The following is a 27,685-nucleotide window of genomic DNA, read 5'->3' as shown; positions in this document are numbered from 1 at the left end:
TACTGCTACAAATTTAAGTTTACATAGAATATGGTTTTTAGTTAACTCCTTCGCCTTGACATAGGAATTATAGTTTTAAGATTATCCATTAATTTATTCTTTCTCTACCTTCCTTGTTTTCCTTATACCTCCTACATCTCATTCGGAATATAATTTATTCTCTAACTGTACCTTAATTTCTGTCATTAAGGACACGTACGCATCTTATGAGCAAGACAATTCTTAAGATGCGACATATAGAATTTCCTTATAGCTGTTTTATAAGATTCTGTGAATCCGAAATGCGGAGCGGTAGGTCGCTTGTGAAAGGTTTTAAGCTACAAGTTGGCCAAAGACTTCGGTATACATAAAAGTTGTAAAACTCCGTATTAAGGATGGTTCTGTTTTCTGTAAAATATACCGTCCTTAAGATAAGAAAGTCTTGCTGCTCGAACTGTAGCAAGTTTGTCAGGCTCTTTTCCTTCCAAGACGAAGATAATATCCAGGGCCGGCGAGAGGGAGGGGCCCGGGGCCCAAAAGGGGGCCCGGCGGCCGAGGATAAACAATTACTAAATGCTGTATATTCTTGCTCAGTTCGCTTTCAATCAGTGCGCTCTTTGTGTAACAATTTTTGTGTACTGTGGTCTTGCAAAGAAATGACAAGTGACCAGGTCCAAGAACAAGCAGCTGCACTAGTCCAGCGATACCCAAAAGATTTAATAGATGATCTTTCTGATGAACTGCGTAGCCTGAAATTGATATATTCGGACAATTTTGGTGAGAAAACGCTTTCACCATGGGATCTTCTAAATAACATCAAAAGTTTGAATCTAGAAATTTTATTTCCAAATCTGACAGTGGTCCTTCGTATATTCGCCACAATCCCTGCTACCGTTGCTAGTGTAGAGCGATCTTTCTCTATGTTAAATAGAGTAAAAATGTTTTACGCTCTACAATGTGTCAAGACAGATTATCAAGCTTAGGCGTGTTGGCAGTGGCGACAGAACTTGTCAAGTGTACCAACCTGGATGCTATCATTGATGAATTCGCCCTGAAAAAGGCCAGAAAGGGAATTTTGTTGTAACTATACGTAAAAAAGGATACATTGTAACTGTAATAGTTGTCTAGTAGTAATACATATAATAAATTTCTCCTACAGACAATTACTATTAATATCACATTATTAATCACACTATAATTAATTTGAGCAATATTTCATTGAAATAACTAAATTAGGCCTAATGCCTCATGTCTCTAGTTAAGGAAGACTAACTGCATTGCTTACTTCTATATAATTATTTATAGCAACAATTTGTGCAAAGATATTCATAATACAGGGTAGGTTGGATGGTTGAGAACATTTACCTTCTCAACTTTTATTAACTATTTAATACGTTATTTTTGTATTTCCTTCACAAATTATTTTGTTTTGAGCATTGGGGGAGAACTTTTGCTGTTACAAATAGATAAGTTACTTTTTTCTGTATTTTGATACCATTGTATAAAATATATTAATTTTTTATTCAATTCATGTTAGTTTTGAAGCCTTCAAAAATCTTAGAAACAACAAGTATAGGGTCTAAACAAAATCATAAATAGTGAATTAATGAGTTTTTTTTTTCAGTGAACACTGAACATAGGCTAGATTCAGAGTTCTTATTATTCACTTATTTGGAGATATAGCAATACTGTTTAACATGTAAATTAAACGCTTTAATGGTCTAATAAAGAGTTCAAAATAAGCCTTAATGTTCATTTTAGTTTACCTCCGTCCTAAGTGGTAAGTACGTAAAAAGTGATAAGGGAACATGCCAGGGGCCCGGGATTGTTCAACCCCGGGGCCCGCGACCGCTCTCGCCGGCCCTGATAATATCTTTATAATTATCATCTTTACGCTGTTCCTTCGTTATATTAGATAAAAGGTCGCTATCCTCCGGTTGTAGAATATTAACCTGAAGACTATTAGATCTGCATGCATGATAATCTTCCTTTTTTTTCTCATTGCCGTTTTATTCTGTTTTTCATTTAAAATATCCTTTGTTTGCTCAAGCCTGCTAATGATGTCGGCTGAGTGTTTACAGCCTGATAAATATTGTATGTTAAAGTCATAGTCGTCTAAAAATAGTAGCCTGGTATATTTCCCAACCTTCCCCATGCCGTAAACGTAGCCAACACCTAGTGACCCACTTGCCGGTAAATGTCGATCGTCGATATAGCGATGCGTCGGACACCCGCTACTGTGCCACTGGCAGCAGGGTTTCGTCGAGTCGAAACAGATACTTAGAGTCGGACTGTTGAGTTACCATCGCGTAGCAGCGAGGCTTTCATTTTGGTTCGCGCTCCTTCGATTCGTCGCGGAGAATCGCGAAGGGACCAACACGAACTATCGCCAGTCATGTGCATCTGGTTGTTATTATATATCAATTTTTCCTGACGAATTGTTCCTAAAATGAGCTCCAAGGTTAAAGAGTAACCCCTGCCTCAACATCATGAAGTGAAAAATCTTGAGATGAGTGCGTATAAATGTATGAATTTAGATGGTAACTATCACCGATCATTTGAAAGTGAATATGGAAGAACCATAAAATAAAGTAGATAGACGCGCATTATGTTGTTGTAAAATTACATGGCGAACGCATTTTACCTTATCCCAAACGGTTATCGTCGAATTACACGGTTAAGGAAGCACTCTGATTAGCCAAATTAAAAAGAGCTCAAAGCTTTATCCCTCCGTGGCCAAGGCGGAAGAACGCGGGCCTAGTAATCCTAAAGTTGATGGTTCGCACCTACCTCGGACACTGTTTTATTTATTTATTACTTTTAGTGCTTTTTAGATTCACCTTAATGTAAACAAATTACGCATATAGGAGATTTAACATATTTTGGGGAGTAATTTTGTGGTTCATTGGCGTTTCGTCGCGTCTCTACCGCTAGTGGTATAATTTTCAAAACGGAAGTGGGGCCACCGCGAATCGTCGCTGCGGGGCCGCAAACTTTTGGCGAGACGTCGCTAGCTGCTCATCGGTGATCCACCGACGTTTACAGCATGGGGTTATCTGGCTGTGTGTTCAATGTAGCTGGGCATTTGTCATCCACATAAAGATTAAATTTTCTGTTGAGTAGAAAGTAACGAAATTTGCGTAAGGTATATATAAGAGCGTATTGTTCCTTCTGCCAAATACTAGCCTTTTGTTCCGATTTAGTCAATCTTCTGCTGCAATATGCAACTAACTTCTCTGTATCTGTTTCTGGGTTATAACAAGCAAGTATGCCACCTTCTTGTATCTTGCTGCTGTTGGTATAAACTCTGATTTCTAGAGAATCATCGAAATGTGATAGAGAGGGGGCTCGGAGTATGTCCTCCTTTAAATGTTCGAAAAGAATGCCATGTTCCTTCGCCCGCTTGAATTTTGAGTTAGGAGTTGCCAATTGCTGAAATGCTTCAATTTTGTCGTAAAATCTTTAATATGTGCCCTAAGATGCGACCATAATCCAATAAAACTTTTGAGAATTCGTTTTGTGGTTGACCTTTTAAAATCTCTTATCTTAGCTATTTTAGGTGATATTTTGATGGATTCTTTACTGACAAGACATCCTAAAACGTTCAACTCGGATAGCACAAGTGTGTTTTCTTCGGAGAGGCACGAAAGTTGTGTTTTCTAAGTATCTTGAATAGAAGTTCTAAATCGTCTAAATGTTGCTGGAAGTTGTAACTCCCGCACACAATATCATCTGCAAATGAAGTTATTCTGTTGGGTAATCCGTCCAAAATCTTTCTCGTCGCGATTGGCAATTGGCTTGAGATCCGTGTCTCAGTACGCACCTGAAAAATTCGTACGACATTCTCGTGTTATTGATTTCGAAAGTAATATATTTTCTGCTTTTGGGATGAAGCAAAGTTTTGAATTTTGAGTGCGATCTATATAGAGACATCAGATCAACATTACTTCATCAACTGATTTCGACTTTGGGATATTCCCCATTTTCCTATAAATTTATTCTTGGTACCAACAACTGGAAAGCAATAAAAGCAATGGTTCAATACTTAATAAAATCTGGCATTAACATATATAAAAAAAAATCAACATAATTACATGTTAATATTTTTTTCCCCTTATTTTCACAGGTGTATTCAACTAAACATCATGCCTTATCATACATTTGTTGCACAAAACTTGGTGGGTGCAAAGTGATCGTTTAGAAAACACCAATAAGGGTGTAGAAGACAAGACAAGACAAAGTTTTGAAATAGCTACCCGATAAGTCTAAATTACATATGTAAGTTTTTCCTTCTAGAGACTTTAAAACGTCTTCTGCGGACTGGAACGGAGCTGATAAATACTTAGTATAACTATACATTTCTGCAAATTGAGTACAATTCGAAATTGTTGTGTGCCTGGCGGGGAACCAAAAGTGGCGAACTGAAACTATTGTCTGTGGGCCTATCTTCGCATTAAGAAGTTCTTGAATTTACTTATCTACCTGGTCTCATATATGGAGAGGAATGGGAAGTGAACGATCATGGAATGTGGCTGACTTTGAAATCCTGATCTTGTGAACATACCCTCTAACATAGGGGGTGCGAGCGAAGGAAAAGGGTGCTGAATGTAGTGAAAACGAGTGGGTTTTAGCAATGATAAAAGTTTGAACAGCACATGTCATGGTATCGTGGTAGTAGCGCTCCACTTATAAACATAAATTATAGCTTCTGTAAACTATGCAGAAATATACCGGTGGTGGAAAATAGTTCACCGCTCATCTTTCATATGCACTCACTTAGGTAAATGTTTCGCAGAAGGGGTACAGAAGTAAGCAGAACATACAAAATTTACAGGAGAAATGGAAGATGCAAGTACTTAGACCTAACACAACCTAACCAAATCTAACCTAATGAAATTAACTAACTTAAACTAACCTACTATTAATAGAAGTAAGCGAAATTCTATCATTTTTTGAAAATTGTGTTAGACCCATATAGTAATATAATCTAACGTAACATAACCGTAACTAACCTGAACGAACCTAAACTAAACTAATGTGAATAGAAACTATCGAAATTGTAACATTTCTTTAAAAAAAAAATAAATAAAAAAATAAAACCCTTTCTGCTAAACATTGTCTCTCAAATGATTTTACACTAGTAACCCTGCAGTTGTAAACATAAAATACAGGTGTACTACTTTGTATTTAATTATGTTGCTTGCAAAAAAAAAAAAAATGTTCCTTATAAGTATGTCTTTTCATGCTAAGTATTAAATTTTACTTGTAAATCTTCTAATATATGGTGCGCCGAAAGTATATTAGCACCCTTCTGACTTTTATGTTTTTTTCTTTCTTGTTTTTAAAAGAGGTATCCAATTTAACAATATAGCGCCTGATATTAATATCAGTGGGATGTGCAGTGTGGTTAGCATAATAATTCTTCAACTTTGTATTTTTATTATATAGAACTATTTCACAATGTTGATAAACGCCATTCGGTCAGACAGGAAAACTCTTCACGTGTATGGCACAAAAAGGATAAGATTTCCTACAAGATATGTCATAACATTTTTCCGAAGATAAATCCTAAGATATTTCCTAGGATTAATCTCGTAATGTATAGCGCACCTAAAATATCCAATATCGTCGGGAGCATATGTAAAAACGTTCTTATATTTGAACAACATGTCATAAACCACCTGTTTTTAAATTTTATTTTTTAGGGTTGACGTCAAAGAGCTGTTTTTTTTTTATTCTCGTGTATTTTAATGGTTCCTCAACTTCTTCCTTAGTTGTGAATTGTTGCGAATTTTCTGAAGAAATTGGTGTTTCTAGAGCAATTAAAGAAAATTCGTGGCCTCTCTCGGGAACCACCACTCGTGTATGTTTCTTTATAGTAATGCTATGGCTATTGGGATTAGAGATTAAAATTGTCATTTTGTTAACGTCAAGTTTCTGATCGAGAGCACGCAATCTATTTCTCTCAAATACTCCAGGAAGCAATGACACATAAAAAGACACTGTCATATATTTTTTCTTTGTTACAACAGGAATGGAGGTATACGAACGTGGAGAAAGTGTTATATTGTTACTGTTAGTGAGGAAAAAACAGTCTTACCGATCTTGCTTTATGACTCATGCCGTAAGAGTTGATTATGCATCTTCTGTCATCTCAGCTGGTAATGTTGGCTTCCGTGCAGGGGTAAAAGTGGATCTGAAAATGTGGGGAGACGGTAGGTAGAGTTGTGTCGCCACGCCGTCCCTCTGCCTATCTTTGTCCATTGTAATTTTTTTTTAGTAACTGGGAGACGCAGTACATATTTTTTCGAGGTGGGGTACGGCATCCCCCCGCGTTCCCTCGTACTTTTACCCCTGCTTCCATGGATATTTTTAAAAATATATTGGGCCTTATGCAGAGTCGTTTTGACGTGTGATTAGGGTCATACTAAAGAATTCGACTAACATATGTTTCCTGCAGTAGTCAGACCTTAAGTATGACGCTAATCATATGTCAAAACGACCTCTGCATAAGGCGCATTATGTTTTTGTTTAAATCGATGGTGGAGTAAGTACGTTGGAGAAAATCAATTCCAAAAATGATTGGCATTGTCCTGTCTACGATCCGAAAATTGTGGCTAAATGTTGTCTGTCCTATCTTGAATATGATTAGTGTTATATGTTTCAAATAAATGTTTTTTCCTGATACTCCCTTTACTATATTTTGGAAAGAAATTAAGTCCATTCCAGTTGGTATACTATCCAAGGGCCATATTGAAATAGTACTCTCTCTATCTACTTCGCATTTTGTGGTTCTAATTTGGTATTTGTTACTAGATTTGATCTATTAGTTTTATCTTCTAAAGTGATCTGTTCACGCTGATGTGCTAAAAGGCTAAACAAGATTTCAAGAGGAAAAGAGGACTGCTAACATCAAGAAATGTGTCGTTGGTCGTTCGAAAACCATTTATTAAAACCCTGGTATGGAGTGTGTCGGATTAGAGACGTGAGCATTGAGAAAAGTTGAAATATCCAATCTGAAAGCATTTGAAATGACGCAGAATGCTGCACATATCATGGACCGAAAGGAAAAGGAAGCTAATAATGGATCCTGAATATAATAGGAAACAGTTTGCTTAGTCATCTTGTTCATTATTCCATTTGTATCACTGTGTTGATAGAGGAAAAGGAAGAAGGAAAACCACAGGAAGAGGAAGATCGAGGATAGAATGTCTGAATGCAGTTACGAAGAAGAGACCTTATCAAAGTATAAAACAGCTCTCCCAAGGGAGAGAAAAGCTTTGAATTCCACAGTCCTATGGTTGAGGTGAACAAGAAAATATTTCTAAACAAGAGAGCTCAAAATCAACAATTCTAGGGGAGCACGGGGTAATCCCCACTCATGGCAAGTGAAATTTGTGATGAGTAATATTGCGTACAATGATTTCTAAAATAGTTCTCTTTCCGCCCATCTCTCATTTCACTATTTCTTTCAAATTTTAATGCGCTTCATAACCAAATCGGTGTATAGGAAAGTGGGTGAATACAGCGCACTAAAGCTTTAATCGTGAATTACGCAGACATTTTGGGATGAAAAGGACAAAGAAATCAGGAACCTATAATCACATCCTTTAACTTTAAATATAAGTATAAACTGTTATGTCTATGCACTATGAAAAAATAAGCAAAAAAGTGAGTGAGGCAAATGCGCGGTATTTACCATCCCCGTAGAGTAATAGCGCGCAGATAATTTTATATTTAATAATCCAATGTAACATATGAACCAAATATATGTTTATGTATTTAATAATCTACTACATACTATAAACTTGAAATACTGAAAATAGAGACAATAAACTTGAAAAACTATACTTGAAATGAAATACACTGTACTTGAAATAGGGTTTACTGCAAGAATTAACACAAGCTATTGTCAAATCTACTTGCACAATGCTTCTTCTGTCCAGCTTTTACGTTTTGTTTTCTTTAAGTACTTTCTCGACATCTGCGAAAATAATAGGGGAAGAAAATTTTGAGTATATTTTGTCCCCTAGAAAATAATGAGGAAAACCGCGCACTAATGCAATACATTACGCGCCATTACCCCATATGCATTTTCTCACACACGCACACACACATAAATTAATTAAAGATAGAGCATGCTAATATTGTCGTGTAGTTGTTTTATATTTTAAATGAACATAATATCCTACTTACTTTAGCAATAAAATTTCGTTCTTCTTCAAAACACATCCAACTCACAACGTTTTAATGTGTGTGCTCAAGTTATAACCCCCTTCCTACTTTGTCTTTCAACATGTACTGCGTAGTTATTATGGCGCGCACAGCCACTTGTTACATGTTGTATTGTTTCACTCCTTATTCGCTACCCGTTACTTGCCATTACAAATATCATGCTCTGCGATATCATAGAGAAACTTTGATGAGCGGTATTACCCTCCTGCGCAGTATTCACGCAGTTTCCTCTAAAAGTCATAATCAGGGAACATTAACTAAAATAATTTCTAATGAGTCTAAATCCTCTACGCGCTCCTTGCGAAATATCCGCTTCCCGTGTCGAATCATGTTTCACTTCTGATTTAACAAATAATATAGATTATTCGTCTCAATTTATTTAACTATCTATTAACTATCTACCAATTTATTTAACAATATAATACACTGAAATGACCAAAGTAAGTAGACTAATTATTTATATTTAAATTATTTTATAATAAACTATCAATCGTAACGTATCAAATATATATCAAATATATAAAGACTACTGTATATCACGTATGAGAACCCTCCTGTCTTTAATATATGAAATCCTTGAGTTAGTTCCCACCAAGATCTGCCACAAGTTTTAGGCTCCATCGCAAATCAAGTAAATACGAAAATAATATTTAATATAAAACCGTGCTAATAATATCAGTTAATGTCGAATCAAATATCATAAGCATATATTCCATTAACATAATGTATAATCTTATGCAGTGGCGACGATTGGACGTTAAAAGTGGGGGGGCAAGACATGATCTGAATATTTGTCTATCAATGTTAGTTTCCCTGATTGCTTCTAACGTTTTGTTTGACGAAAGGTTGTATAACTAATAGGATACTATCTTTTTCAGTTAAAATACCGTATATCGTATTTCAAATTTTATTAAGTAAATTGATAAGAGCAACGCAAGTAGGCACTAGTCCTTTATATTCTTAAACGAAGATGTAAGATTTGATTCCTTGCTCATGAACATCTTAAAATTGTCTGGAAGATTGTGTGATCACATTATTTAATAACAAATTGCAAAACAAATAAATACAAAGGATAATATTAATCATAGGAATGAGTAATGAGTCTTGTTTTGAAGAAGTTATATTGAAACTGGTGATTAATAAACAACTTAATTTTTAGTTCCACACATGCTATTAAATGTATGTTATTACTCTTAGAAAATGAAAGTAAATACTACAAGCGTATGCTACGACATTTAAAGAAATCTCGAAACATGTTCGTTCTCGTACACTCCCAAACACACCACTGCAAAGCAATGGAAAATGAAATGAAATGAAATTTTGAGTTTTACGTCCCACGGTTATGCCGGTTAGGCTAAAGGAGACGGTGATAATGAGTAATGAATGAAATGGTTGAATGAAGAAAGTGGAAGGAAACGGGAGAACCCCGAGAAAACCCACGCACACGGTGTTTGTGCAAAGCAATGGAAAAAGTTGAAGCTGTTTTTTTATTACTCTCCTTTTAATTAATATTTCTTACTGAGCTCCTTTGTGGCTAAGCGGTTAGCCTACACGCCTTTGGCGTGGGAGACACGGGTTCGATTCTCGGTGGGAGCCCATCGGATTCCACGTTAATCAGTAGATCTACGTCTCCTATAGCCTCATTGTTGAACGGGATGTTAAACTCAAAATATTCCAAATCAAATCAAATCAAAATATTCCTTACTATTAGAAAGAAGAAAAGGCATTTTACGAACTGTCAATTTTTGTGCAATTAAAGAATAACTTCTGATTTTTTTTATTTTTATTTTTTTTATTTTATTTTTTGCGAAATGTTATTTCAGTTAGTTTCAAAGCGGCTGATTAACTCATATTGGATTTACATTGAGCCCTTGTAAGAAGAAATGAAAGTATGCTCGAAATGTTGCGCTCCAATAGATTAATTGGCTCCTCTTAGTGAATAACCGGTTAAGTCGACTTCTTTTCAAAATTGAGATTTTAAAGATATAAACTTCTATTGGCGAGTTCTCCATAGTGTAGAAACGGTTAAGTCGAATTCCTAAAATTGACGAAGTTACAGCATGTGTATAAGCAGTTACTTCAAAATTGACAAGGTAACTCGAGTTAACTCCTTATTAATGGAAATATTTGTTTCGTGAATAACAAGGTAAGTCATTTTACCTGTTTGTATCCGTTGTAATGAACTTTGCACTGAGCGTGAATAACCGGTTAAATCGAGATGACCTGTTATAATAAATTCGTATAATACATATTACGTTGTTCTCATGTAGATATAACCTTTTATGTTAACTAAAAGCGGAGACTTTGTGTGTCACATTTCGCTTTCCTTTGATGCCTTTGTTTACTTTCTAAAGAACCGAAAGCCGATATGCTGCAAATATTATTGCAGCTATCAAGGGCACTGTTGATGTGTTGCTTGTAGAAATGCAAGCAGAAACATTCATTCCAGCGTATTGGGCAGAGTGTGAAGTTTTGTACTCCAAGATGTCTCGAGCACAGGAAGCAGTACGACTTGCAAAAAGAGCTTATTTTGAAAAGAAAACACGTCCGATTCTGACGAATATAGCTTACAATATGAAGGTAAGCATATTTCTTTAAATTACTCATATTGCATAAGAAACTGTAAAGTCTTAGGAAAAAGAGTCGTATGTAATTATCATTCATATCTTCCAGTTAATAAATAATATGTTTGTTTGAAGGTTTAAGGGTCTGCTGCGGTACCATCTTGAGATTTGTTTGGTAAAGCAGGAAATTTCCGAAAACTCTTTTCAGGATTTTCAGTGGTGGGGATCGAACTCAAGATCTCTCGAATACGAAACCAATGCTTTGCGTGGGAAAGCAACGCTTCACTACTAGCCAATTCTATTATTGAAATAAAGCTTTTTTTAAGTAATGGATCAATGAATGTAAAAGTTAATAATAATAATAATAATAATAATAATAATAATAATAATAATAATAATAATAATAATAATAATAATAATAAAGCTAAACTTAAATTAGTACCAACTAATCCGAGTGAGACTATCACAGGTTTATTGCAAAGTCAACTGTTCAAAGAACCTTAATATTTGTTACTATTATAAATGCTGATTTTCTTTTGATTAATGCAACATATTTTTCTTTGTTTTCAGATTCTAGAAGCCTGAGGAAGACTAGGAAACTGATATCCACCCATACAGAAGCCGTTTGTGATGACTCTCGATCGAATTGTGACTTAGACTCTGATGACAGCACAAGAGATCCAGATTTTCATGTAAGCTATTCGTCAAGTAGCGACGAACAAGTGATAACGTCCAGAAAACAAGTTGGTCGTAAGGAGGGAAAACCAAAAGATTTTGGTGCTCCCAAAGACTTTAAGTTGGAGAATTTCGCTTCTTCGTGTTCTGTAGTCGATACAGTCTGCACACAAACTGGAAACGCAAAGTTAGAGTGTGGAGTGATTTCCGTAAATCTACCGCAGTGCCTGCAAAAAAAAAAAAAAAAAAAAAAAAAAATGAAACTTTGAATCCGTTACCTGAGAAAGTGATCCAAAGGGAAATAAAACCACGTAGTAGAAAAGAGACAGAAGGAAGCAAAAGACTAAGGAATGAAAGGCATGCATATATCACAGAAAAGGGGAAGGAAGTTTCGGCAAGAAAGATGAGTAAACTTACTGAGTGTAGAATGAAGTATGCTAGTAGATTCACAGAAAGTGATCACCAATTGTGTTTCAATGAGTACTGGAAACTAGGTTCTCGTGATAATCGTGCTAAATACGTGAGTTCTTTAATCACTATCAAAAAGAAGAAAACAGAAAAAAATGTGCGGTAGGAAAAAAGAAGACACGTGAGTGTCACTGTACGTATAGTCTCATTGTGAAAAATGACAGACATCCAATTTATAAGACATGCCTTCTAAAAACTCTTGTAGAAACAATCATTTTTGAGTTCGTTCTTCAAAAGAAAAAGCAGACACACGCTGGAGTGGTTCCTGAAGGATTGAGAGGAAGAAAACGCCAAAGACAGTACCAGAAGAGAAAGTCGAAGATGCGAAGAATCACATATTCTCTTTTCCAAGTTACGAAAGTCACTATTGTCGCAAAAGAACATCCAAAAAGTTCTTAAGATGTACCGATTGTATACCGAAGGAAGAAACAACCCTATTTCACTCGCTCTATATTCTAAGTACTTTCATGAGTTGAATCTTGCATTAAAAAAAATATATATATATATATATATATATATATATATATATATATATATATATATATATATATATATATATATATATATATATATATATATATATATATATATATTTGCCACAAATGTGATTTATTGGAAGCTAAAATTAGAGCTTCCGAAGGTAGCTTGGAAAAGGTTATTAGTGAACGTACCGAACATCACACACTCGCCGAAGAAGCGTACAGCGCTAAGCGAAGGGACAAGGAAATTTCTAAAGAAGATAACACAAAGATGACTTTTGCTTTTGACCTCCAGCAATGCCTCCTCACTCCTTATTTAACATAATCTGTGTCATTTTAAAAACGATTACTGTGGACCTTTAACAATTCACAATCTCGCTTCAGATGAAGCTACGTGTTACATGTGGGATGAATCTGTGTCTGGAAGAGGAGGTAACTAAATAGCATCATGTCTTTACCAACACATACTGAACCTATCATCTCATGTTCAAGAATTGACTTTCTATTCTGATACTTGTGGAGGTCAAAATAAGAATAGTCATGTAGCATTAATGTTTATGTATGCCCTTCACAAGAAAACAGAGTTGCAAGTAATAAACCACAAGTTTCTAGTAAGTGGCCATACCCATATGGAATGTGATACCGATCACTCAATAATAGAAAGGGAAAAGAAACGATCTGGCATGAAGATCCATCACCCTTATGACTGGATGCAGCTTGCACGCATAAGTAACAGGAAGTTATCTTTCAATGTGATTTCCATGAGAAAGGAGAACTTTTTTTTTTTATTTTAGTAGTTTGTGTGAAGGTGACGGTCCCTTCGTATTGCGAAAGCTAAATGAAAATAGGGAAATTTTTTTCTGGCACCCTGTGCAGTGGCTTCAGTATGAGAAGCATTCCTTCCAGTGTAAATACAAGCACTCATTAAAAGACGAAGATCCGTTTCTAATGCTGAATTTGAGACGACGGCGAAAGAATTCAGAAATGCCATCATTGTCCTTGATCCATGAAGATCCCGTACCCATCAGTGAGATAAAGAAGGACCTTCTGGATTTGCTTCCATTGATACATCCTGTGTTCCATGACTTTTAAAGAAATTTACGAACATCTGATGAGATTTCCGAAATCGATCCAGACTTAGAAGAATTTGATCCGGATCCTTGAACTTATTGTATTCATTACGAGCACGTGTGTTCTTTTTGAATTCCATTGTGTGAACAGTGTTTAACTATTACATTGTATTTTTTTTATATGAAACTGGGAAGTTAAAAAAAAGTTTAGGTATTGTGTCTCAACAGTTCATGATTCAAAGGAATTAAATTTAGTGAGCAGTATTGAAAGAACTGTCAATTTTAGGAGTAATTATTCAGTACGAAATATGTAATAAAACATTTACAAATCACATTTTTAATATTTTACAGGTTTTTACTATATAGTATAAACGTGCATAACCGGGTAAGTAGGTCAATTTCGCAGTGCGTAAGCAGGCAACTAAATAAAACAGTGCAAAATAACACTTCATTGTTGCATATTCTGGATGAGATTTTGCAACATAACACATCCTAATGACATAACTATATCGACAAAAAATTGAGTTGATGTGACTATATTCATACTCACAGGAACCAGTAGATCTTTCAAACTTCTCTCCTGTAAAATTAACAATTCCCGACTTGACCGGTTATTCACTAAGATGAGCCAATTCATGGACCATATTCGTGACAATTAAAACGCAATTCTTGTAACTTTCTTAACTCCACGGGAAGACAACCAATACGTACTCACGCAACGGCAAATATTACAGAGACTATGGAACATTTTTTCTATATACACACAAAAAATTTTACATTTCAAAATGGAATATACATTAATAGGTCACTTCAGAAAAGTGGGAGGGCAACTGCCCCCCTTTGCCCCCTCCTAATCACCGCCCATGATCTTATGTAAAATTCACGAAGCTTTATTTGCGGACCTCGGATTCTCCGTACCGGTACTCAATTAGTTCTATGCGTTCCGCACAAATCAATACTAGACTTATTCACAATAAACCGTCTCTTTATTAAGGTAAATAGCAAATACTCGTGACACGTAATCATTTTTAAATAGACGTTATCCCCAGTTCAAATGTTACGTATTTCTTTGTAACCACCATTTATTTCGCCTTGCATATATACAATATACAACTTTTTTTTTTCTTGTCAGCCTCTTCTCGCTCCTTTGTTGGCGAGGATTTTCTCTTTCCGTTTCATACGCGAGCACCTAATCGTTCGATATACATTCCTCCTCCGCCTTTCTCTGAACATACAACACCCAATACGCTTTCGCTTCTCTTCGCAACATAATCAATTCCCTCGGTTTTTCCCTCCGCACCGTCTCTGTCGCATATTTTTTATTCTTGCCCCAGCCTAGCCAAGGTTCATTTTCATTGGCTGATGGGATCACGTGTCAACCTTCTTTTCGCTGTTCAGTGTAGCCAATTTGGGGAAAAGTCGCTAAATCTAGGGGATTCGCATTCCAGAATAGCGACAAAAAATATTTTTTACGATTAGCGACTTTTTTTTTGTGATTTTGGAATGACGATTTGGTTACTTATTTACACGACTTTTGTACTGCGAACAACTTATCAGAAAATAAGCACTATTAACTCGAAGCAGTTTAGATATATGTTTATTTTCCTTTTGCTTCTTTGAACCAGTGCAGATATTGACGAGCTGGGAAAGTACATAACATTTATCTTTATATTCCCGCTTTGATTGCTGTCATCTCTTACCTTCTTACGGGGACTAACTCCAGCTTTTAATATCCTTTAGTTTAGAGAGGTTCCGTTTAGAAGCACAAATATTTCATTAATGATAGCAAACAGATTATCTGTAGAAGCGTGAGTAGAAGTAAAGTAAGATTTTTCCTTGACCTTGAATTTTGTTCGTTTTTCCAAACTTATTTTTGATTTCGTTGAAGCAAAATTGATCATAAAGTTATATATATATATATATATATATATATATATATATATATATATATATATATATATATATATATATATACGTGAAATTATTGTTAGTTATATATGAGCAGGGTCGGATCTAGAATTTTCTGAAGGGGAGTGCACCAATAACTACCAGTACATTTGAATTCAGTTGGAATTTTTAAAATGCCTTTAGGCATCTGTAGTGTGAGTGAGGAAATGCCCTGGAAATGCTAAGGGTTAGGCTATTTGAGAATGCGTTTTCGAAGCGTTACCACCCGTAGCGAACGCGACCATAGTGGTTATTCGGTAATTTTACTTTCTCCGGAGCTATAAATCATACTGCGAACCAGTCAGGGTTTCCAGATCTTTTTTGCCAGGTCCAGGTCTATAATTGCAGAGTTCCAATACTCTGCACAAAGCATCTTCCAAGCAGCTGTTTCTTGCTAAAATCCCCTTGCCTAGCAACACGTCTTTCCTTTTTTCTTTCCTCTAGACATCTTTTAAACAGCAGGCGGTTTATTGTTCCGAAACGCACCAAATACGCTCGAGCTGACGTTTTCTCCGCGTTTTTATTGCTTTCGCGTTTGTGATTAATCACCCACATTTAAATACATGGTCAGCGTATTCCATGCGTACGCATGAGTAATGAAAACGCGTGGCGAACGCTTATGATTAGCCATGGAATAAATGTCTGTTCTCGGTAAATCCTTTTCTTTCAACTTTTAGAAAATTGACTTAAACTATCGATTTTGCAAAACTTCCCTTTGTTTTAAGCCCAAACGGAAACATAACAGCAGAATTTTTTGGAAAGTGTTACTATTTTCTTCTGCTACCTTCTCACTTTAGTTAGTATATATTTACAACGAAGAGGGGGTGCATCATTTGCACCTTTGCACTCCCCTAAATCCGGCCCTGTATATGATTGTTGAGTTGATTTTAACGTCCCGTTCAGCGGCGAGGCTACACGAGGCTCGGACCTACTGATTAACGTGGAATCCGAACCACATGAGCTCCCGCCGGGAATCGAACCCAGGCCTCCCACGCCAAAGGCGCGTACGCTAACCGCTTAGCCACGGAGGAGCTCACGGCCCTGTATATGAGTCTTTCATATACGTTCTTTTAGCGTATATAGTATTATGGCTTGAATTGATCACGTATTTTATACACGCACACACACACACACATATATATATATATATATATATATATATATATATATATATATATATATATATATATATATATATATATATATATATATATATATATATATATATTATAAAAGAGGCAAAACTTAACGAGAATTTTTTTAGCGACTTTTCACCCAAAATTGGAGTCATTACATCTCCTATTTAGGGACTTTTGGTATCAACTCGTTGGCAACACTGGCTATGTTCTTCATTGTATCCATCTTGGAACATGAGCCATGAGGCGGATTGAAAGTGTATGCTGATAAGATAATATTAAAACGAGACGGTGTGTGATTCGCAAGGTGAGTAATCAATTTTCCACAGTCGATCAATATCTAGAGAATCAATTGTAATTTTGTAATTCGCCCATCTTTATTGTTTGTTGTATGTTGAAGGGGGTTGTATGTATTTTGTTGTCAATTGCATTGAATATTCTCCAATTAATTACTGATAGTTCTCTAGTTGGCGATGGTGCAGAGGAATCTTTTTACATTATTACCACGATTACTTGTTTCACATTCTCATTAGTTTCATTACACCTATTATATATTTAATATTGGTGAGCGTTAGCGTAAAGACGATTATTTTCACAAGCTTATATCCCTAATCGACTCTTTCAGTTCATTGTATTTTCTTTTCACGTGTTTAAATTAAAATAAATATTAACTGCCCTCTATTATACACTATAACAGCGTTTCCCAACCTTTTTCAACTTGCGGCACACTACGGGTGTAATTTGAATTCTCGCGGCACACTCATAGATATTATTATTATTATTATTATTATTATTATTATTATTATTATTATTATTATTATTATTATTATTATTATTATTATTATTTGCAAATATAAAATAGCATGGTATTATTTTTTCTGTGATTACTGATCTTCTCACAGAGATGAAAGCTCGATCACTGGCTTTCCCCTATGCTAATTCATTGTGCTTATTATTTATTCTAATTTTAAAATAGAAAACAATTGCAATGAAATATAGGACTCAGATTTTTAAAAATACGCTTTCTTTTTCGAAAACTGTATCCAACCTTTCACTAAGAATAAAGATCACTAAATAACGAACGAACAAACAAATGTCTTGTACTCTAAACTTTGCTGTTTTAACCAAAACCGGTGCATATTATTGAAATCACACAGCTTGCGATGCGTCGAAGTCAAAACACACCTGTTGAACAAAGTGTTGTTCTGTCATTCACGTGCGAATGAGTGTTCTGCGAACGTTTACTTGACGCGTACCGTACAAGTGCTTCCATTTCTCGGTGTTAGTATGACTCTCAATTGAAGCGTAACATAGCAGCTAACCGTGGAAATGTGTACGAGCCGAAATACTGTCTGCTACACAGTAATAGATGTAGAATAATATATTTCAATTACAGTAATTTTTTCCATTGTAGAAATTCACAGTAATGTGAAATACAAAAATATACATTTTTACCTATGTTTTGCAATTTGGTTGCTATAGAATTAATAATTTTGTTTCGATTTCCTCGCGGCACACCAGCGGTCCATTCGCGGCACACCGGTTGGGAAACGCTGCCCTATAATATAAAGACGAATTATTAAATGTTGCTGGAAAAAAAGTGTTTCAAATGTAAAGCATCACGGGCAGTAGCCAATGCAGCGCGATATTTCGCGCGGTGTTGCCGGATTGCGGACTTCCCTTTCCCTTCTCGCTCTTCCTCTAGCTGAGATTATGACACATAAATTTGCAACATTATTCACAATGTAACAATATTATTCCAGCAAAATCTAGAATTTTGACTGTACCACCTAAAAGTTCTTCCTGTAATGAATTTTTCTTAAACAAATCGTAAACAAAAAATAATTCTCCGAGCTTGACTTCGAAGCACTTTTTTTTTTTTTTTTTTTTTTTTTAGAAAACCCGCACTTGCACTCGATTTGCTTAAAGGGGGCGCGGTGGCTCAGTGGTAGAGTGTTCACCTCCGGTGCTTGGGAACCCTGCTTAGATCCAAGCTCGCACAGTGTGGACTTTGTGGTGGACAAACACCGTACTCGTGGGTTTTCTTGGGGTTCTCCCGTTCCCTCCCACTTTCTTCATTCCACCATTTCACTCATTTCTCATTATTACCGTCTCCTTTAGCCTAACCGGCATAAACGTTGGACGTTAAACTTGAAGATTTCATTTTCGATTTGCTTAAAGACATTGCCAATTCTAGTTTTCGGAGAACAAACGAACTACCACGAAAGAAAGCAACCCAGATACTGATGAATTCTGTTTATGTTAGAAGAGAAGTTGCGTTCCTACACAACTAGCCCTTTGTTTCTTATCAATTTTCATAACAATTAACAGTCTTGGGCTTGGTCTATGTCTCACGAAAACAATCCGTCTGATTTTTAAGCAAGTCCATATGATCGAGTTTGTTTTGGGTTACGATAATTTACGACACCATTCAGACGCCAGGTGCTTTTGAATCCCTGCTTGAGGGGAAAAGAGGGAATAAGTGGTCGCATATATGTAACGTAGTGAAACGTGAAGGAAAAAAATAAATAAAACATACTGCTTTTTCTTCTGTTGAATAAGGAAGAATCTATCTGGAAGTGAACTTCAAACCAATACTACGAACTTCCCATACTTTGTTCTTACGATGCCAGATCTATCTATCTATCTATCTATCTATCTATCTATCTATCTATCTATCTATCTATCTATCTATCTATCTATCTATCTATATATATATATATATATATATATATATATATATATATATATATATATATATATATATATATATATATATATATATATATGCATGCCTAGCATTCAGATATGGAGAGATTCTCGATTCTCATAGATATATAAAAAAGTGGCTTGATAGGCTATTATTTAATTCGCTCGCTTACTATTCTCAGGGGTGTAGCCACGGGGAAAAGGGGGCCCTGTCTTTCCAAACTATTTCCAACCCCGAAATGAGTTTCGTCTGGTATATGTTTAATAAACTTATTTAATAGTTAATGTAAATGAGGGACGTTTATAATAAAACATGAAAATTAAAAAAGAAAACATCATCAATACGGTTTCTGTACCTAATTAAAACAGCTAAAATTAATCATGTGCTTTACATTCTCATTTCCCTTTCTGAGTGCACACCATGTGAACTCTCTATATTATTGCATAATAATATCTGAGTAGATATTTTTTTTCAAGTTTTTTCCTTTACTATTTTAACCCACATAAACACAAAGTCAGATAAACAGATTGCCATAAGCAGCATTTGTTTTCTTATGAATCGCTTATTGATTCGTCTTTTACAATCCGGTTTTGAACTTCAGTACTGTCAAGATCTGTCTTTTGATAAGGTAGCATTGTATATATATATGGTGAGTTAAAATGCTTTCATGTTGTGAAAGAGGTAATTTGTTCTGCTTTTAATATGTGAAAAGCTTGCCTTCCCCTGAAAGTAATGTTCCCCTAGAACAACCTGCTGGCTACAACCCTGATTATCCTGTAATAAAAGTTGTGAGTTCTATTTGCAAATCGAAACAAAATCCACTGGAAATTAGACACGGGACTCAACGCTCGTTTTACTAATTGTTTTATATGGAAACCTTTCAAAGCCTGTATCATGACAACCAGTTGATATAGAAAGATGTAGTTTTCATGTATGTGTTAATAATTCTTTTCTCTACTTCCTAAAGTGAGCAGTTAATGTGCTAATACAATATTTCTAAGTAGCGCCTCTGATATTGTCAAGATTCGCAGTAGTGCGAGAAGTCAGCGTGCAGAACTGCTTGCCGCGAACTTCAAAACCGCTCAATGCCAATTGAACGCCATGTGAAAGGCCAATAATCAATACGCTGTTCTGATTGGTTAAAGTTATCCGTTTCTCTTACGTAGCATGCATATAGCAGAAATCAAAGGCTGGGTGCTGCCGGTTCTCGTAGTCGAGCGTGCTAGTGCAACAGGCTAGTAATCATAATCGTTAATGGCGTGAATTCCAACCCAGCCCCAGGAAAGTTTTTTTTTTTAATTTTCACAACACTTTTTAATTAAAATAAGATGAAAATAATACTCAAAAAGTGATTTGTAATTGTAGTTGTTGTGGTTGTAGTAGTAGTAATAGTAGTGGTAGTAGGAACGGGTTGGAAGCCCCGCAGGGCTCGTTTTTTTCCTCCTTGACCCCATGCAACCAATCAGAAACGTACCGTATTTACTTCATATAGCTAGTGTCAAGCGTGAAAAAAAAATATGCTTGGGAGATACTGTGATTGCAAAGGTTCAAAAGAACGATATTTAATCAGCCTCGTTGTTTGTCGTAAATTGATATCAAAGAGATGCGTTGCGATCACATAAGTCAATATTTACTAGGCCCCGATGCAATTAATACACAATAGGGTCTCAAAACTCAAAATTTGCACATTAATGTCATTTTGTAAAGTTATGAACTGATTCAGGATCGATTTGTGTCAACGTAATCCATCATTTGTGATTTAATTTGCGACAATCAGTGTAGCAGTTATAATGTTTTTGCATTTTTGTGTGTGTCTAGTGTTGGTGTACGTAAAATATTGCGAAAACTCTTAACGAAATGAGTTGTACCTAACCCGCCGTGGAATGAGGCCCTAAATCCATCAAAATGTTGGTAGCGAAAGATGCAGTTATTTATTTAAGATTATTTTCTTTTCTAATTATCTATGTCATAATAAGAAAAATAATTTATGTGATACTCTAGAAAATGTTTCTCAAGTCACAAGGTACAACACAAATTCAAGAACAAAGAATATGTAGCTAATTATTGTAATCTGATGCCCTTACCCGTATCAACCTACGCTAAAAAAGCGGAACGTATTGCGATGGAAAACATAAATATCAATAATAGCTGCTATGACTATTATCGGAAATTAGCGAAAAACATTTTGCTTTTATTCATGCAAACGGGTAAGTAAAGTACCAATTGGTCCCCTTTGTTGTGTATTTCCACTATGGTGCTCCGTAGAAATGTAATTATCGGGTAGTTGGCAATATTACTAAAGGAGGGGTCTCGTTTCCATAGCAACGGTGCCGCTAAACGAAGCACGTGTTATATGTTAGTTGTTATAAACATTGTGGAAATAGGATAACGCACAAAAGATTTCAGGATAACATTTAGAAAATTGTGTTTCATATATATTCAGTATGTTTACATACAGATTTCGGAGAAATTGCCAAGCTTTGAATTTTCTAATTTCTTGACGAGTCTGTTTCCTCGGAATATCAGAAGTGAATTCTTATATCAATAACAAAAAATATTTTGGATCTCGAGCCAACTTAATCAATCAACATGCTACGAAGTTTCAAACTGCCTATGATACCTGGTTACAATTTTGACCAGAAGGTAATTATTTTCAATCACTTTTATTTTATATGTAAAAGATAAAACAGTTGTAGCGTTTGTTCAAACTAGATATTATTGTTTTCATGAAAATGCTGTAACCCCTCTTGAATGTTTGAGCTTGTTCTACGAATTGTAGATAGCGTAAGCATATTTGGTAAGAATATAGTATAGCCAATTGAATGGAATGTTCTCTGGTATAGTCTATTCTAAGCAGCGGCATAGGGAAGCGGGACCGGGACGGCCGTCCCCTTCCCTCCAAGAGTTCTGACAACGTACTTTCGTGTTTGTAATTTTTTTGTCAACTTTTGGGCCAATTATTACTAGTGAATGCTTAGGCTGGATCGTTGCTGATTGTTTATTTTGATTTAATTCATTCATCAAACGCAGAATTTTGAATTTCTTTTGTGGCTATTTCTGTACCTGTCAAATACAGTTCTAACATTTCATATAAATTTAGGCATTTATTCCAAAGTTGGTCATATCCGCCTGGTTTTCGACAAAAAGCGTAATAACAGCTGAGAAAATTTTAAAAGTCATTAATTTTAGGACCGCTAAAAAAGAGTATAATGGAGTTGAGTTAATTTTGAGTTTAATGTTCCTTTCAGCAGCGAGGCTATATGAGACGGGACCTACTGATTAACGTGAAATCCGAATCACATGAGCTCCCGCCGGGAATCGAACCCGGGTATCCCGCGCCAAAGGCGCGTATGCTAACCGCTTAGCCACGAATGAGCTCAAGGGTATAATAGAATACAAATGAAATATTTGAAGTGAAATGAGATCTTTTTGAGTTTTACGTCCCACAGTTATACCGGCTAGGCCAAAGGAGACGGTGATAATGAGAAATGAATGAAATGGTTGAATGAAGAAAGTGGGAGGAAACGGGAGAACACTGAAGAAACCCACGCACACGGTGTTTGTCCACCACAAAGTTCACATGGTGCGAGCTGGGATCGAACCAGGGACCCCAAACACCAGAGGTGAACGCTCTATCACTGAGCCATCGCGGCCCAGGGTATAATAGAATACAGTAAGGTTGGATAAATAGGGTAGGATAGAATGAGGCTAGCTTAGGGTAAGTGAAGTTTGGACTTATTTTGTTAAAATTAATAGAGTGTAATTTCTCGTCTCTGCGTAATGATACGAGCTGGATCGTCTCGTTACACCTGCAGCCATGTTCAGAATACAAATGCTCGTTACTTTCCCGTATAATCAACCGTGCGGTAACCTTGCGCGTAATAGTTCCCTCCGTTTGCCAAATGGTTTCATGTTTTTAACTGTTTATAAAGAAAAATAAACAACTTCTGCTCTCCTTATGTATTAGCAAGCACACAAACTAGCAAATTATCCATTTCTTCCCGGCAAATTTTCCAAATTTTGCTAAAAACGGACGACCAACTTAACCCTAAATTTATTATATTGTATTTCGTAAAAGTTAATGCCTAGAATGACCTACTCAGGAGCATGCAAGTGCTTAGCGTTACGAGGTTGTAAAATTCGGCAATATGCAACGAGCCGAACTTCCCGTTTAGGAAAGGAGAAGAAACGCCATACTTTTGGGAATTATTCATTGACTATCTAGGATGTTAAAAAGTAGGTAACAGAGCGACTTTGATTTAGTTAATGAGCTATTGAAGAAGAAAACAAAACGTGCCTGTATTCAGCTCTCTTGGTTGTTTACGTCCGTTTGTTTGTTTTGACGAGTAGCGCTTTTCAAATGTTTGATGTGAATGGAGTAGTATCAGGTCAAGCGTCATTGCTTAGCGGTTTTTATGGACGGAAAGGAAAGTTTGAGCCTCATTCCGTAGCGGTTATTGTGGACAGAAAGCAGAGTTTGCAGTTTAGTAGGGCGCAAACAAGTAGTAATATAGGCTTATTTCCGTGCGGGTCCGATGACGTCTTGCAATTGGGGCCAATAGTGTGGCTGAATGGAACTTGTATTGGGTCTGCACACATTGGATATTGGTGACGATGTGCCCATGGCCGTCACTGCAGACAGTTTTAAGATGGGATTCTGAAATTGGTTGGTTACTTATATTTTTATACAGGACAAAGTACATCATTCTTCACATGTTGGGAATTATTATTTTAGGTCAATAAAATGGAAACAGCATATCACAATGATTCTATATTATCTACAAGTAGTAATAGAACACACAACAAACCCAGATTATGTTGTGCTCACACTCCAAAATGGAGTGTGAATACAGCGTGATCTGTGTTTGTTATGTGTTCTATTACCACTTGTACATCAAATAGAATCATTTTTGTAGGTAGTGTAACAGTAAGAAGTATCCACGTGCACGGGACATGCGATATGTTTACTCAAATCCCCCCCTCCAACAGTCATACACTAAGTACAAGGGCACATTATTCCCATACGATATAAAAACAGATATTCCTAGAAAAACACCTTAAGTACAAGGCCAAATTTGAGGAATGCAATAAAAAAAGAGAGATTACTAGTTTAACGTAAATGTCTCCCTTGATAAACACATACAAACACATTTATATATGTATATCTATATCTAAGCTCCCTCCCCAAACAAAAATATTTGCTACGCTACTGATTCTAAGGGAGGTCTGGAAAGCGATTTCTAATAGGGTTTACGTGGTTCGGATCACGTGTTAAGGGTTAGTTTAAAGGAACAAGTTTTGCCGATAGATTTCACTACAGTCTTCGTATCTCTTTAGTGTATTTTTTATCTTTCGCGAAAATTCATGATTTTTCTTACAAATTTCAACCTACAGACTTCAGATTTTTAGAGAAGGAACTACATAGCCTATCGAAGGCGACAATCCGTGCCGATTTTTTATTTAGAATTTTCTTCATTGTTGAAATGCCTTGATTGTTGGAATGAATATCCAAACCTTTAACAATGGAACTGTTTGAACAATGAAGAAAATTCTAAATAAAAAAAATCGGCACGGATTATTTATTGCCTTTGGTAGGTTGTGAAGTTTCTTCTCTAAAAATTTGAAATTTCTAGGTTGAAATTTGTAAGAGAAATTGAAAATTTTCGGAAAGGTAAAAAATACATTAGAGAGATACGAAGACTGTAGTGACATCTATCGCCAAAACTTGTCCCTTTAAATCATCCTTAAAGTGTGAGTATATGCCTCGTGTAGATTTGGTGCTTAAAGAGAAGTTAATCTTGAACTACTCTAGTGGGCTCTTACAGACCTCTGTCTTTAAATGTGCCTCATAGATGAGCTAGTTCTTATTATATCCTCATAGTTTGATATGAACTATGAAAAAGAGGTACTGTGACTTTTTGTAATGTAAGTTACTTGGGTCTGAGATACTCCAGTGGGGTATGGACGTTAGAAACTTTTTTTATTGAATGTCATGATTGATAAACTCTATTTCTATCTATATTTTTACCTTTGGCTTTTATTTGTTTGTTTATTTTGTGATTTATATTAAGCACTCTCAAAACACTAAAATACCACTGGCCATAGAGAAGTCTTACCTTCTGCGGCTAGGCCGTTTTCAAATGGGAAGGAAATTATTTTTTTTAATAAAGTGCATGGTACTGTACAATCATCATTTGGAGTGTGTATATGAGAATATGAGCTACTTGCAAACGCCAAGAAAGCGTTAAATATCAATAATGTTGCTCAGGCTTGAAGACATTTGGTAGTGGAAACATGTGAAGAAATTGAAAGCGAAGTTAAGTTCTTTTTTCTAAAAGACAAACACGGATCGGTTTGGCTGTTCTTGAATCCGGACTTCTTTACCAAGGTTACAAGTCTTTTGTTCCAACACGAGGGGCCTGCTTCAATCCATATAAGCTACGCTTGAAGCGACACACTATTACTTCTTTTTTCGAAGCCTTCGGGTTGTTTCATATACACTTCCTCCGAAAGTTCACCGTACAAAAATTCAGTTTTGACATCAAACTGTTGCATCTTAAGCTGTTTATGAGCTGCCACAGCAAGCAAGACTCACATTTTTTCGTACTATGCTACCGGAGTAAAAGTTTCCTTATAGTCAATACCGGCCTTTTGTTCGCATCCTTTTGCAACTAGACGGGCTTTATAATGTTCATTTCCATCACTTGCAGTTTTAATACGGAATACCCAACGATTTTGAATTACTTTTGCATTTACAGGTCGCTTTACAAGTTCGAATGTTTTGTTTTCCCTTTGTGACTCGAGTTTTTCGTTCATTGCGGCTAACCACTTTCCACTTTGTTCAGATTTCATTGCTTCAGCGTAAGTTGTGGATATTTGAAACGAGCCTTCTGTATTTGCTGTATACACATATTCTCCGCTACTTAGCCACACTGGATGTTTTTTATTACGTTCACTTCGACGAGGCAGAGTTTCGGTTTCATCTCTTCTTTCAGCTTCTTCGTCAGTAGGATATGTTTCCTGTTCTTCAACCTAGCGTTGAGGCACTGGAAATTCTAATTTGATGCTGCACGGTTCGATCTCGGCATTACATTGTTCAACTTTTGCCACTTCTTGCGAAACATTACACGTTCGTTCTGGTTTGAATAACACATCATGACTACATTCAATTGTTCCTTTCGAAGGTATCCACACCCCGTAACCGTCTTTGTCGTTTTACGTAACCGACTAAATACCCTGGTGTACTTTTATTGTTGAACTTCTTTCATACTTGTTTGGTTACGTGTACATAACTTTCTGTTCCAAAAATTCGCAAGTATTCCATATTTTTGAACTCAGGACAGTACCAACGTTTAAACGGTGTTTTGCCATTTTAAGAAGTTCTTCCGGTTCGGTTTAGTATATACACGGCAGTATTGCAAGCTTCTGCCTACAGTCCTTGTGACAAACCACTGGAATTTAACATCGAGCGAGTTGCTTCGACGATAGTACGGTTTTCACGTTCAGTGCTGCCTTTCTGTTCCGGGATATACGGGGCAGTTACCCGTGCTATGATTCCTCGGTTGGCTAGAATGTTGTTCACTTTTGCACACGTGAATTAGGAGTAGAAGTCTGCGCGGATGCGGATATCCGCGGACATCCGCATCAAAATGGGTATTTACGGATATATATTTCTTTTCTGTGTGGATAGCGGATAAAGTTGCGGATATAATTTCCTACATCTTTTTCCTACCCCAAAAAACGCTATGGAATTTCCGATGATGATGGAAAGAGCACTAAGAAACGTTTGTTTTGAATTAAAAGTTTTAAAACCGGTTGAAAAATAAGTAGAATCAAAATATAAGTGTTTTTGAAACTTGTGACTCCGTGACAGCACAAGGACAAGAAATGACACGAGAGTATTGTTCTTTTATTGCTGTTTTCAGTACTTTTAGCGCCATTTTGTAGGTGAATGACATATCTGACCTAAACAGAACGAAACGACAGACCTCTTTGCTACTCCTCAAGTACCGCTATTTACTGTAAATAATAATAATAATAAAAATAGCCGCCAAAGCCCCTCTGATAAAGCTGAAAATTTTCAGATCATTGGCTTTGAAGATGAAGAAATGTCTTCAAATAAAGTTTTCTAGTCTGAGAGGTCAGGAACCAACATCCTAATTTAACACAGCACATCCCCTTCCATAAACTGAAAACTGGTCAGCAGAATTATCTTTGCCTTTTGGGACAAACTGGAGAAGCGCGTAGGTCACAGAAATAGTAAACAAATCACATTATTCTTCAGCAACTAAAATCTAGAAAAGTACGCTCATCTCTCTCTCTCTCTCTCTCTTTCTCTCTTAAAAAAAAAATCATCTTTACTGTTTCCTTTGAAGTACAGCAGACACTGAATGAACATTTGCGACTCCACAGATTTCTCTCT

At 36.0% G+C, this 27,685-nt stretch overlaps 1 protein-coding gene across 4 annotated transcripts in view; it reads left to right on the top strand.

The window, feature by feature from the left end:
• Positions 1–16,756: 16,756 nt before the first annotated feature.
• Positions 16,757–27,685, top strand: part of LOC145693551 (EF-hand domain-containing family member C2-like) — a 99,576-nt gene continuing 88,647 nt past the window's right edge. Inside the window, exon 1 of one of the 4 annotated variants that reach the window (XM_081769638.1) lies at positions 16,757–16,860. Coding sequence is in view for 1 of the 4 variants with exons in the window: in XM_081769637.1 (XP_081625763.1) it covers positions 21,853–21,906 (54 nt within the window). In the remaining 3 variants the exon portion in view is untranslated. Of the gene's footprint in view, positions 16,861–21,579; positions 21,907–23,714; positions 23,961–27,685 lie in introns of those variants that run through there. The other 3 variants (XM_081769637.1, XM_081769641.1, XM_081769640.1) reach the window with 3 other exon arrangements.

This window comes from Thermobia domestica, chromosome 8, assembly GCF_964235325.1.
Source record: "Thermobia domestica chromosome 8, izTheDome1.hap1.1, whole genome shotgun sequence".
Taxonomy (NCBI): domain Eukaryota; kingdom Metazoa; phylum Arthropoda; class Insecta; order Zygentoma; family Lepismatidae; genus Thermobia; species Thermobia domestica.
Note: the sequence above shows the minus strand (reverse complement) of the source record. Positions and strands in the feature narration are given on the sequence as shown.